We start from the raw sequence: 14,572 nt of genomic DNA on the forward strand, positions 1-14,572 counted from the left end.
TGAACAACCATTTCGTCATATTGTGGGACTCCTCCGCATTGCGCATCTACAATCTTGCCCCGCGTTGTTCGAACCCGGAGCCTATCGGTCACACACGCGAGCGCTTAATCACTAGACCAATGAGCCGGCATCCAACGGTGGATGCACATTGATGAGGAATCCATAATAGGATGAAACGGCCGTCCAGTGCTTCCAGGTTTTCCTTGGTGGACTAGGTTCAATTGAGTCATGATCTCAACTATTGAAATTACTAAAATCTCCAAAAAACCCTTCAGATACCTATAAAATGGTTATGTTCACTAATAAATAAAGTTTTTTTGAGTTTTAGCATCGAATTGATAATTTTGTGTTGAGTTGATAACTCAGTGAGACCATAATTTTAAAAATGAACTGTAAGTGACAAATTAGTGACCTTAACAATATTCACCTATCAACTAGAATTAAATGAGGGTTATAAACCAGTGTGAGAAACTAGGATTATAATTTACTGTTGATAGTTAGTGTTAGGGTTTTCATTACGAATTGACATTTGCTAAAATGGTGGAGAAGATTTGTAGCTCAGATGGATGATTTTGATGGAGTTTTGTTCTCTGAGCTGGATGGTTTGATCGTGGAGCTTTTATCGTTGAATTCATGAGAAAATCCAAGCTAGTCCATTATGGAAAACCTGAAAACATTGGACAGTCGTTTCGGCATATTGTGGGACTCCTGTGCAGTGCGCATCCGCAATCCCTTTTCGAGAGATTCGAACCCAGGACATATCAGTCTTGTGCATGAACGCTTAACTTCTTGACCACTGAGCAGGTATCCCTCTATCTATCTTTCTTGGACAAAACATGTTTTCTTCTGATTATACAGAGAATTTATTATTTACAAAAAGGAAAATCAATTTAATACTTTCCTTATCTAATCAACACTAAAAGTCTTTATACAAACTGATCAAGAATACTAACTTAGGTATATTCTAATATTTTAGGTGGATGAAATTAGTTGACAAGAAAGTCTAATTTATTTAGGTTTTGTACTAATTGTTACTCAGTCGTAAATTATGTCCAAAATCCTATGGGCACTAATTCTACTGTGGGGTTCAAAGGCAAATTACTTTGTTTCACACTCGATTATGTTACCACTGAGTTATTCAAGCAGAAACTGATTGGGCAATTAGCTCCTTCAAGATTACAAGTACACTCCACTGATGATTGGGAACCTAGTTTTAAAGCTTTTTGTCGACTACCTTCAACCACCTGACAACTGAACTTAATCGTATCAATATAGTGAAAATTCGGCAAATTCGTCATCGTATTACAGAGTACTATCAGTCATGGTTAAGCAAAGGACAGGTAAGTGTGATTAAATGTCCTGTTCTCGATCACTTGGTTGACCCAGGTCATCAAGTTGAACTGAATAAAGCTTTTAAGGTTATATATCATATTCCATAAAATTTGCCACATAGTTTACGAGTGAGCCTTTTGTACATTGAGGAAATCATTGCAATCCATGTTCACAAACCTAACCTTTGCATCCAAAAGAAATTTGTACAACCACTTTCACTATCTTGGCCATCAGTATAAGAGTGCTTGCAACAGAACTATTTTTCGTACTTCTTCCATTTGGTTTTTTTTATTTTTGTTTGTTTGTTTGTTGTTGTTTTTTTGAACTTTGTATTTTCTCTCAACATTCAACTGTTGATTCTTGCATAACTACTATTCTATTGACCATCTATTAAAATATTCTGTTCCTTCTCTTCCACATATATATTGTGCAACGTAGCAACTTCTTGGTTTTCGAATAATTACTTTGAATATTAAAATTAAAACACGAAGTTCAGCGAAGGGATCTCTTTTCAATGAACTTGTTATCAAGCTGTACAATCATATATATATATATATATATATATATATATATATATATATATATATATATATATATATATGAAAACAAAAGTACTAATTCCGTGAGGAAATGTGAACACAATTAACCAAGATGATGTAACCAACATGTACTCACTAGTGACTAACTTCGTGAGGGAATTCCCGGAGTTCTAGTGAGAAGCCGTGACCAGTGGAGCTAATCCATGTTGGGTAGAGACAGGTATCTATCTCAGTACAACGGAAGTTGGTCGCGCAATTTTGTGGATTGGTTGATGTTAGACACTATCACGATTGGATATCGGCTCAGTGGTCCAGTTGGTTAAGCGTTAGCGCGCGAGACCGAAGGCCTTAGGTTGAAATCCCGGAAGAAGGACCGTGGATGCGCACTGCTGAGGAGTCCCACAATAGGACGAAACGGCCGTTCATTGCTTCCAGGTTTTCAATGCTGGTCTAACATCAATCGGTTCATGATCTCAGTCAAAAACTTAATAATCTCCACAACCCCTATACTAGTAAAATGTTTTTGTTATAATAATTAAAGGTTATAGAGGTGTAGAAATAAATATACTGATATGATGAAGATTTACAAATAAAACAATGAGAATATAAGACATAAGTAAAGGGGGGAATGCAGTAATAATAATAGTAATAATAATAATATCATAATCAAAATAATTAAGGCCAAGGTAACGATAGCGATAAGACGTACTTCTTTTGTACGCATAGTTCTGGTTTAAGCTTCTGGATTGTAAGAGCTTCGGCTATTTTTAAAAGTTGGATACGAAGAAATCTGGGTAGATTTGAACGAATCATATAAACAACCTTGAAATCCGATTGTGAATCTGTAGAATGGTTACAGTCGATTAGGTGTTCAAGTATAGAACTCCTAACTGCTTTCCTTCCACCCTTATGGAACCAAGCTGAGATATGTTCCTGTATCCGGGTTAAAAGTGAGCACTGACTACGGCCAGTGTACCTTGCTCCACAAGGCAAATGAACTGGTGAATGTACACAGAGGCGACCAGACGCGGAAGCTTATCTTTTATGGATTCAGAAAATAAGTTCCTACTAGTGAAGGTTATTCACAGTTTAGCCGCATTAAATGTTCTTCTAATCGTTTTTGTTAGACGATTTTTGATTACGTCTGATGTTCGGTCACCTTTAAATCCCCGACTTATATAAAGGTTATTATTAATCCTCTTTCTTCCAATTACTCAATGTTAATTTGTAATCTAAATGTCATTATGTAATTATCACGTAACGTATCCATTGGATAAGTATTATGTCATTATTGTAAATCATACTTAGATATATTAGTGTAGAGCCATGATGAGAAACTAATTGAAAAGGAATTTCTTCGCTCATTTCGTTCCTTCTTTAATCGTATCATTCAAATGATTGAACAATATTGTAATTCAATCTATTGAATTAGATCATCAATTAAAGACTAGAAAAGCATGACAAATCAATGTAGATTTTTCAATATGAAGATTACCCTTTAACAAGTAATAACTACTAGTAGTGAACAGAACACGGGTGGGGACAATCGAATTGTATTTAACCTACAAATCACAGAGTTACTCCGTAAAATAGAAAAATCATGTAGTAAATCGTCAGTTTGCAAAATATCAATCCATCATATCAAACCGGACTGTTCATGTTGCAATCATCAATCCATTGTCTCACATTTCATTGTTCATGCGTTTTCTTACAAATTGCATCGCGTCCCCACTCTCCCTTTCTTGATCTTCCCCCCATCTTCTTCTGCCAGACATTACGTTGTTTAACTCGCGTCATATACTACTTATATCAATATAAGTAGCACACACCACACTACTACCATACAGGTAATGATGAAAGTGGTGAAAACTGTTTTTGTCACCACTTAGAAGTTTGTATCCTTAATTTAAACCATATGAAAATGACTCATTTTCAAATCTGATAACAATTCTTTTACCATATAAGATACAATTCATGCCAGAAGATAGGGTTGTGGCAATTAACCATATTGTGAAAAACAGGACTTACGAATGTTGTCGCTATTATTATTATTACTAAATGTGGGATCAATGTAAATCTTTAAAACAACAAATAGGAAATAAAAATTCGTGACATATTTAGCCAATTAGAAAGATATCAAATGATAATGACGTGTGGATTAGCCAAGATATGACTTTCGTCTCTTAGATACAAGATATATATACCATTACTTACTTAGTTACTTACACCTGGTACTCCCAATGGAGCATAGGCCGCCGACCAGCATTCTCCAACCCACTCTGTCCTGAGCCTTCCTTACTAGTTCGATCCAATTCTTGTTCATTCTTCTCATGTCTGTTTCCATTTCTTGGTGTAATGTGTTCTTTGGTGGCTCAATTTTCTGAGGAATATATATATGGCACATCTTACCGATTTGGTTAGTCAGTAAACTTCCTTTTTTACTTGAGTAACCGATTGGGTTTAATGTATCAACTTCAATTTTGGATACCCCATGTTACAATAGATTAAGTAATTTAATGAATTAAAAATTCAACTACAACTATACAAGTTTATTGGAAGATTTTAATTTTCGCACACTCCAATAACAGACTAAACATAAATTAGGCTCTAAGAGCGTTACAATCAAAGGAAATATGCAAAAACTTCTCAATCAATTTTGAGACGTATAAAATTTAAAAATATAAAATAATTAAAATTCGGGGGCTGGAATATTGTTCGGGTGCCATAACCGAAGCAGGTGCTTTTCTTTGGAGGCCAGACCAGAAGCCTTCGGCCTGATCCATAAGACAGTGGAGCAACGTTAGGAGATGGATGCACACGGTAGCCGGTGACCTACAATTGGTTCATAAGCCATTTGTTCCCTCAGAATCCTGGAGCCCATGTGCACCATTGATTTGAAATGAGGGTTTTCCAACTCCCCTAGATAAATCTTTCCTATCCACCAACCCGGTTAAATCGTCGGACATTCGCTTTTCGTTCTCTCAATTTTGTAAACAACGCCCATGGTAGGAGAAGGAAGTGAGTAGTACTTCCCTGTCAGTGGCTGAATGCACGCGGCCATTTGAGAGCATTTCGAGAGGAAGAGCGGACTCTATGATATCAAGTTTATATTCACGATAAGTAATTAACTCATATTATGATTTATGCTGATCATGTCAACAGACATAAGTAGTATGCAACACTAATCAAAAGTTGAATGGATGGCAGCAGAAGGCTAAGAAGACGGAATTGAACAAAAGGGGAAATAGAAAGGAATTGTGATCTGAAAGAATCATACAGAGTATGAGAGACAAATGATGGAAATTCGCATATGAAGTATTCCTTGTGTAGTTCTCATATTTTACCGAGATAGTCCATAATAATACAACATATTGAAATGTCAATATATTACATGGAATAATTTGAATTCAAACACCTTGTATAAAAAAGACCATTGAGCATTGACGAGTTAAAGAATAAGTTTTAGATGTTTAGAAATGTCTAGAAACAAACCATTCAATAGACTGACTTCACCATACTTTAAATCTTTTCATCTTAAATCTTAAAATGATGTTCCTATAAAAGATATGAAAATATTCGTCTGATTGTGATGTATCCTCTTAACTGAAACATTACCATTATCTGTAAAGATGGATAGTGGCTAGCATTAGAATCCTGTTTGACATACGTTTCGTCTTATTTGGAACTCGTCAGCTGGATGTCCCTGCACCTCATTCACTCTGGGGCTGACGAGTCCCAAATAGGACGAAATGCACATCCTGGATTCCACTGCTAGCCACTATCCATCTTTGCATATAATTCTTGTGAATTAAGGCAATACCGAGGCAATATGGGTAGTATGCACTTATGACAATAAGAGACTGATCAATTGCAGTGCTAAACATCAATGGGAAGACTCAAACAAAATAATATCAAGTGAATTAACATTATCTTCTAAGAAGATATTGATACACAGAAATGATGAAATGTTTGTTATGTCAAAGTTAGAGTGAGTCTTCGAAGTGTTTTTTTCTCCAAAGTTTACTATCTCCAAATGGTATTCATGTATAACTTTCACAAGAGATCAGCTACACAACTGTTAAAACACACCCTAAACAGAGTCATATTATTTGGACATTGAGTTCAAATCCATTAATTAATATATCTCAACTTTAGTCCTACGGGATCAGTAAACATGTTTTTCACTTTCGAATAAGTTGTCCTTATCATACAAGTTAATAATGACAGTTTTCAATGAAAATGACCAACATTTAATTAGCAATTAGTGTTGTGAACGAACACTCAGGCAAGGACAACCATTTGCAAATCTTCCATCAATTCTCTTTTACATCCTTGATGATTCTTCCAATTTTCAATTCTTTTATGTTCCTCTTTCCGTTTTCTTCTGCTCAATCTTCTCAACCATCTTTTGATAGGCATTCCACTTTTGATTAGTGATATATACTACTTATGTCAGTCGACATAAGTAGCATACACCACATTAGTTGCCTAATTTGAAAAAAAAATTGATAAGATACTGCAAAAAAATAATAAATCGATGGATGAAACATTTTCCATCTTACCAACCAACTAACAATTTTATACAACATTTTCAACTGGCATAAATTATTGAAAATCAGCTTATATCAATTATCATAGTTAAATTCATGAATCGATCTAAGCTAGACCAACATTGAAAACCTGAAAGCATTGAACGGCTGTCTCATCCTAATGTGGGACTCCTCAGCAGTCCGCATCCACAATCCCACACATGGGACACAAACTCGGGACCTCCTGTCATGCGCTCGAACTCTTGACCTATAGACCACTAAGATGGCATCTCTACAAATCCCTATTCTGATTTTAACTGCGTAATTTATGCACAAGCTAGTTTCCTGTCTCATATACATTGAATATTAAGATAACTAATGACTTATCTATTACTATGCATGTGATGTGAACAGAGAAACAAGATGCTTTGATAAACTATGGAGGTTATTTTTCGTGACGTTATTTCAGTTAATTCAAAGCTTGTAATACAGTAACATTTATTTTTGCCCTTAGTCTATTCTACAGAGCATAAGCTTTCGTTTGATGTATGATTCACTATCACAGCCCTTTATGTTCCAAAGCTATTGTAATTTAAATGTATTATTTTGTACTCTATTTTCTACGCTAATCTCCAGTTTTGGACATAATTGTATTTTCTTAATTATTGTACGTTATGGTAGGGTTAGTCATCTATTTATTCATGTACCTTTTTACACTGATCTGAAATCGGGAACCAGATCGGGATTGAGAATAAATCGAGTAATGTTCCAGTTGACTTGTCTTCTCTCTCACTCGCGTGCTTGTCAGTCAGTCAGGTGATAGAATAGTTTTCTTCTCTCTACTCCACTTCGAACTCACGCGTACCAGCCTCCTGGTTAAGTCGGTCAGTCTATCACGTTAAGATCTTAATCTAGATTAGACAAGTTATCCTCGGTACGATAGGTAGGTAGACAGATCATGAACGTAACACATGAAAGAATTGAAAATCTCCGTTAATTCGTGTAGTAATATAACTAGTAAAGATTAGAATTGGATTGTTCCTTCACTCAGTTGACAATTAAAAACTTGATAAAACGAAGTTGAAAAAGGAAAACTATGATAAAACTAAATATTTAACATATAAGCTGAATTCTAATAGTTTGGATAATGGAACTCTCACGTATAAATCTTGTGGTGGTCGGCATTCAATATAATCTTTAAATGTCGTATATAATTTGTCCTAATAAACTTCACTAGACAATGCCCCAACGGTGTATTAATCAGAAGGCGAATATGAAGTGTTGCTTACGTTTATTATTGCACCACGCACAGATCATCAAAATTATAGGTACGCTAAGCAAGCATGAAAGAATAATGCCGAAAAACTAGCAGGCAAACGAGTGAATCGGCGAATCAATGAACAGGATCAAAATTTACATATATATACATAGGGAAATGAATGGATCATAGAATCAGTTAATAAGCGACTAATAGTAAGGCTAGCAGAATGAATACATGAGTAGGCAGTGAACAAAGCTCAAGCATACATATTCATACAAGTGCAACAACAATAATAAAGGCATAATGGTATAAGTTGTTATTGTACAGATGATTCTATCCGTTAAATAAGTTAACAAATGGGCTTAACCAAATTAAATGTAAACATGCTCAATTACACGTGAGCTGCTATAATCTTCAGTCATAATGATTGATTACTTACAGTTACATGATACCTGCAACATTTATACGTGATATACAATCGGTACATTTCGGCAGTTAATAGCGAGTTTATTTTCTTAATTAAACAGAATCATTAAAATAGTAAATAAATGAGAAATTTCTTTTTAAATGAAGCCAATTGAATTCCATCGACTAAGATATAATGTGTCGACCACTAGTATCTGGGTAGCGCAACATCCCGTACATTATCCTGAGATGAGCAACCCGCCTTTATGTAAGTTTTATGCTAGTTGGCATGTTTCAGTATCCCAGGCCTGGTCTGTTGTTGTCTGTGGAATTTGGATTTGAATCCTCCCCCCAGTTTCACAGTTTTAATATGTTACCACTGTGTTATTTTGGCTGCAAATGTGATCAATTCTAGATACATATTGCTGATAATTGCCAACTAGCACTAAACGTAGGATCAGCTCGGTTTTCTATCATTCATCTTCAACCATGTTATAGTAAGTATACTTTTATCAAAATAGAATAAGGTTATCAGAATGTTTTCTGGGGTAAGAAATATTTCTTTTTGAGGAAAAGCACACTTGAAGAAAAGAATATCGAAAATAGAACTGCACAATACTGTATTATCAACGTGGTGAGCTAGTCAGAAGTAACCAAATGAGAAGGTCACTCGATAGCAATCAGAAGTTATCTAAAGGACAATTGCAATTCATTAACTAACAAGTGGATTGATTTCCTAAAGGGTAGAGTCATATATATATATATATATATATATATATATATATATATATATGAGTATTTGTGCATTTTATTCGATAGCTCAATCTACTTTCTCATTCACTCATGTCCTCTAACTCAAGTAGTCATTTGGAGGGTTAGTACATAGTACATCGTGTATCAATATCAAATTTCGGACATCGCCCATTCCAACTGTTTCTAGCGACAGGGAATATTATTTTCAGTATAGGGTTGTAGAGATTATTATGTTATTGATTGAGTTCACTAGTGACTAGTTTCGTGAGGGAATTCTCTGAGTTCCAATGAGAAGCTGTGACCAATGGAGCTAATCCGTGTAGGGTAGAAACAGGTGTCTACTTCAGTCCGACGGAAGATGGTCGCGCAACCTCGTGAATTGGTTGAGGTTAGACATTAACACCGTTGTATATCGCCTGGCTGACAGATGCATTCCAAGTAAGGACCGGAGTCAGACAAGGCTGTCAACTCTCTCCCTTCCTCTTTCTTCTAGTGGTCGATTGGATTATGAAGACCTCGACATCTGAGGGAAAACACGGAATACAATGGACAGCTCAGAACCAATTAGACGATCTGGACTTCGCAGATGACCTAGCCCTCCTATCACGTACACACGAACAGATGCAGATGAAGACAGCCAGTGTAGCAGCAGTCTCTGCATCAGTAGGCCTCAGCATACACAAAGGGAAAACCAAGGTCCTCAAATTCAAAGCGAAGAACAGCAATCCAATCACTCTTGATGGCGAAATCCTGGAAGATGTAGAGTCCTTCACATGCCTAGGAAGCATCATCGATGAACAAGGAGGTTCAGAGGCAGACGTAAAGGCGAGGATCGGCAAAGCAAGGGTCGCATTCTTACAATTGAAGAACATATGGAACCCAAAACAACTTTCAACCGATATCAAAGTGAGAATCTTCAATACGAACGTCAAGGCAGTTCTACTGTATGGAGCTGAAACTTGGAGAACTACAACAACCACAATCGAGAAAGTACAAGTATTTATAAATAGCTGTCTACGCAAGATACTCAACATCCATTGGCCGGATACCATCAGCAATAGCATTCTGTGGGAGAGAACAAACCAACTTCCAGCTGAAGAAGAAATTAGGAAAAGACGATGGAAATGGATAGGACATACATTACGCAAATCGTCAAACTGCATCACGAGGCAAGCCCCAGCTTGGAATCCTGAAGGGAAGCGAAAAAGAGGAAGGCCAAAGAACACATCGCGTCGGATAATAGAAGCAGATATGAAAACGATGAATTACAACTGGACGGAGCTAGAAAGGATTGCCCAGGACAGGGTTGGATGGAGAATGCCTGTGAGCGGCCTATGCTCCTTCACGAGGAGTAACAGGCGTAAGTAAATAAAAATATCGCCTGGCTCAGTGGCATAGTAGGTTAAGTGATCGCGCGCGAGACTGAAGGCCCTGGGTTCGATTCCTGCGAGAGAGATTGCGGGTTTACACTGCTGAGAATATTATTTTCACAAATTATTTGTACAACAGAATTCCATATCATCATCATCATCATCATCATCATCATCATCATCATCATCATCATCATAGCAACAAAAAACACCTCATAGTTAATTATGATAATATATGAGATCTATTATCAAATCTATTTTGTAATGAGAGCATTTTTACCAACCTAATACATTTCAACTCCTATATCTATCTATATACCTGACAATGTACGCAAACTTATAATGATTATGTAATAGCCCCAAGTATTAACAATCAATTAAATCAATAATAATGTCGTAATATATTTGAATGATTGGTTATTGATTTTTTGAACTGATTTTTTTTTTACATTTTTTTTCTTTCTGTCATCATGACTACGATCTTCATTATTAATTTTATACTTCTATTTTTTTTTCTTTCTTTCTTTCTTTTCTTCATTCTAGAGTTTATTAAATATTACAATATCATTACAAGCATTTGGTTCATTGGCTATATTTGTTTGGATGTTTATTGAAGGTTTATATTTATGCCTTATTGTTTATTATGCATTTTGGGTAGAAAAAATGAAATTTTGGCCATATGCATTATTAGGATGGGGTAAGTTAATGAATGATTTGTAACAATTATAAGAGTTTGGTTCCTTGGAGCTAAATAGTTTGATTGTGGAGATTTCATTATTCTTCTGAACAACAACAACAACATTATCAGAACAAACATCAGGTAGAAATTGGAAGTGTTCGAATTTCTCCATATATGGCTGCTCACAGTTTGTCTATGGACCTCGATGTTGATTGGTTTTTGTTGACCTTGAACCTATCATTGTTCACTTGTTTTGTTTTGGTTGTATCTCCCATTGGTTTGATTTTTGTTCCTATATTTGTGCATAATGTATCTGTATCCTTCTATTCATATTCACATTGAGTTTCTAAAACCAGTAAGTTTTGCATTACACACAGCACGTCATGTACTGAGTGACTAAGTCTGTGGTAGCTAATAGCTTGTTTAACAGCTAAGATGTTTAAAACATCATTGGTAGATGGTTTGATTTATCCGGTCGTTTCTGTTCAAGACTGAATTTCGATCATCCTTCATTGCATTTATACATCCTGTGAGGAAAGCTTTGATATAATTATTTTACCACAAGTTATCTAGAATGTTCGGTTTGTGAATAGTGACCATCTGGATTCAGTAGCTTGGCGAAAGATACCAGGTTCCCGTTTCAGTGATAGTCTAGCGAACGAAGACTTTGTGGAGATAACCAATTTATTAGTCAGTTTAAAATTACAGTGTCTTTGTAAATTGTGAAAATCATACACTAAACACTTCATTTGCACATCATCCATCAGTTGTCATTGTTGAGGATTACAGATCCTCATAAATCAATTAGCAGGTCAGTCCTGAAGCAACAACTTGCATTTAGAGGTAGAGAAATGTATCCCAAACATTCTGGCATTGTTTCTCAATGCTACAAAAAGACTCTGCATTTCATCAGCATCTTCATCAAATAAGACTATATCATCTGCGTATTCCAAGTCGATAAGCAAATCTCCTGTTAGGAGATCAAGGCCCAAAAATTCAGTCAACGAGAAAGTTATTTCCAGCAGTAGGTCTATGATGAAGTTGAATAAAAATGATAAACAGTATATAGAATTTATTTATGGACTGTAATTAGGTAGAATTCGAAATGAACAGTTCCAGTTATTCATTAGTTGTAAATCGAACTTCCCTATTATTACTGTTATTTCAAAAGTCATTCGAACTCATTATTCTATGATTATAACATTAGAGCATTATTCATTATGTTACTTAATTAAAATAGTTATCATCTTATTATTTATAAAAGTCGAATTACCTTAGTATCTTTTTTTCAACCGTCTTAAATGGTATCTACATCAGTGAATAGATCATTTAAGATAATGAACACTACCAGAAAACACGAATATTAGATATTTACACACTAAGTCTTGAGTGCTGTTAGAGGTATGAGGGTGGTTATCACTTTCCGGTTGCCCACACAGTGGAAGGGTTCTTCCGGAAGTGCCTGAAAAGGAAATTAGGTTAGAGGTGGTCTTAGTGACCTGAGAGCGTGACCACAGTGCCCAAGGGACAACTGCTTGAGGTCGGTCACACACGACCTTTTTACGGGTAATTTTTGTGTTAGCTCCGTACTTTTTGAGACCTTACCGCCGGAGACGGATATCTGTGGGATAAGGCGAGATGTGCATTTTTAGGATCGATCTTTTCTAACTCCACCCCTCTTTTTGGGAAGACAGCATCGCTGGTCTGCTGGTTGTCTGAAGGAAACACCTTGGTGCTGTCACACCCCTGTACAGTCAGCAGTACGACTTCGCCTTTGGACCTTGTGTTTGCTGCTTTTAATGTTACCGTCCTTCAACTGACCTGACTGACATGGTAGGACCTTGAGGAACGGTTGTTCCAGCCAGTATAGCTCGGTCGCTTCATCACGATAGGCAAGCCTGACCACCACGTCAAGGTAGCAACAACGGTCGGGTTACACACCAAGAGATAGGGAGTGAGAAAGAGAAACAAACAATTAAACAAATGAAACTGATATTATAAACAAGAATGCATGGTGGTTAGCAGTGGAATCCAGTATGAGTGTTTCATTCTATTTCGGACATGTTACTCTGATGTACATGCATCCAAGAGTTAATGTTCACTTCAAGATTCGAACTCACTACCGTTTACTTCCAACACCATTTCGTTATCCAATTAGCTACTGATATTGATTAATAACTGAGTAAATCACCTAATTAACATGTTCATATTATTGATAAATTGTTGTTAGAATCATATTGTTCAATTTGAATAGACCAATACAACTTATGATCTTGAATTTACAATTTGATAACTAAATCGATGAATGAACTAAGTTATGTCACTTTTGAAGATAATGTACCTCACTCATTATTGATGTTAGTTTAGAAATGGTTAGAAACTAAAAAGTACCAAAAATTATCTTCTTATATTTTGTGTTCATTGGAAAATGTACCGATAACCTACATAGGATTCTTATGGTTAAAATCGTTACTATCAGTATAAGGTTGTGAAGATTATTAAGTTTTTGATTATCATGAACCGATTGATACTAGACCACCATTGAAAACTTGGAAGCATTGGACTGCAGTTTCGTTCTATTGTGGGACTCCTCAGCAGTGCGCATCCTCGATCCCGCCTCACAAGATTCGAACCTAGATCCTATCGGACTCGCGCGCGAACGCTCAATCTATAGACCACTGAACCGGTATCCATCTGTGTTAATGTCTAATTTCAATCAGTCCACAAAATTGCGTGACCATCTTCTATTGTACTGAGGTAGATACCTGTCTCTACCCGACACGGATTAGGTCCACTGGTCACGGCTTCTCACTAGAACTCCGACAATCCCCTTGCGAATCTAGTCACTAGTGAGCACATGGGGTTCGAATCTCGCAAGCGGGATCGTGGATGTGCACTTATGAGGAGTCCCACAATAGGACGAAACGACCGTCCAGTGCTTCTAGGTTTTCAGTGATGGTCTAACATCAATCGGCTCATGATCTCGATTAAAATCGTTACTGACGAAATTTATCCGGACTAAATGGTATTATATTATTGTCGTCCTATAACATACAAGTTGATTGACGTTATGATACGTAGATCATTGTATTTTGAAACTCAATAGTCTAAAGTAATAATCCTTAGATTAGGACAGGCATATAGGTCTTGTATGTTATATCATGTAAAGTCATGGTTTATTATTGTTTTAGGGTGTTTCAACCTAATATCCAACAGTTGTTTACTATACAATAATTTATTTGAGAAAGTTTTAAAAGATATGATTTATTAACTTTGATGAATATGTAATATGTGGTTAGTGAGACTAAGATGTGATGTGACACTGAGAGCCGACAGGCAGATAATTAGCTTAGTAGTAGCAATATTTACGCCTATTACCCCTCATGGAATAGCATAGACCTCTTACTAGCATTCTCCAACCTACTCTGTCTTGAACAATCATTTTCAGTTCTTTCCAGTCGTTATTCATTCTTTTGATATCTGCTTCCAACTCCTGACACTATGTGTTCTTTGATCTACCGCTTTTCCATTCCCCTTCAGGATTCGAAGTAAGAGATTGACTTGTGATGCAGTTTGATGATTTCTCTGATGTTTGTCCTATCCACCTCCAACGTCTTTTCCTAATTTCCTCCTCAGCTGGAAGCAGGTTTGTTCTCTTCCACATTAAGCTATTGCTGATGGTTTCCTGCCAACGAACACTGCGT

At 36.2% G+C, this 14,572-nt stretch overlaps 1 protein-coding gene across 1 annotated transcript in view; it reads left to right on the top strand.

Annotated features, from left to right (window-relative positions):
- MS3_00009649 (uncharacterized protein) overlaps positions 1–14,572 on the top strand; it is a 107,066-nt gene that overhangs the window by 68,329 nt on the left and 24,165 nt on the right. The window contains exon 6 of the mRNA XM_051218046.1: positions 10,733–10,886. Within this exon, the coding sequence (XP_051064477.1) occupies positions 10,733–10,886 (154 nt within the window). The remainder of the gene's footprint in view (positions 1–10,732; positions 10,887–14,572) is intronic.

This window comes from Schistosoma haematobium, chromosome 7, assembly GCF_000699445.3.
Source record: "Schistosoma haematobium chromosome 7, whole genome shotgun sequence".
Classification (NCBI taxonomy): Eukaryota; Metazoa; Platyhelminthes; class Trematoda; order Strigeidida; family Schistosomatidae; genus Schistosoma; species Schistosoma haematobium.